Genomic DNA, 291 nt, shown 5'->3' with positions numbered 1-291 from the left:
GATCAGAACCAGCCCTCGCCACCGTTTCCAGCTGTTCCCTTGCGCTGTCTTGGGGCTTGCACGGCAGCCAGGTTGGCTGTACAACCGGATCAGACGGGGCCTTCCGTGCATGGTGCAGACTGCTGCAGCTGACAGAAGGAGACAAAAGAGAAATGTGAGAAGAAGCAAAGGGAGAAGAATCTCCACCCGAGGAGGTGACGGAAGTGGGGGAAGGGTCGCTCAAGAAATTCATTGAAGGCGCAGATACCGCACGCATCAGACCTAAATGCAAGCACAAATGCAGACAGACGC

General features: G+C 55.7%; 1 protein-coding gene across 1 annotated transcript in view; it reads right to left on the bottom strand.

The window, feature by feature from the left end:
• EMH_0017640 (uncharacterized protein) overlaps positions 1-291 on the bottom strand; it is a gene marked incomplete at both ends in the record, with an annotated part of 6,934 nt that overhangs the window by 1,337 nt on the left and 5,306 nt on the right. The window contains 1 exon segment of the mRNA XM_013500967.1: positions 3-261. Coding sequence (XP_013356421.1) covers positions 3-261 — 259 coding nt within the window.

This window comes from Eimeria mitis, genomic scaffold (genome assembly GCF_000499745.2).
Source record: "Eimeria mitis Houghton genomic scaffold, Emh_scaff610, whole genome shotgun sequence".
Lineage (NCBI taxonomy): Eukaryota > Apicomplexa > Conoidasida > Eucoccidiorida > Eimeriidae > Eimeria > Eimeria mitis.
This window is presented reverse-complemented; position numbering and strand designations above follow the sequence as displayed.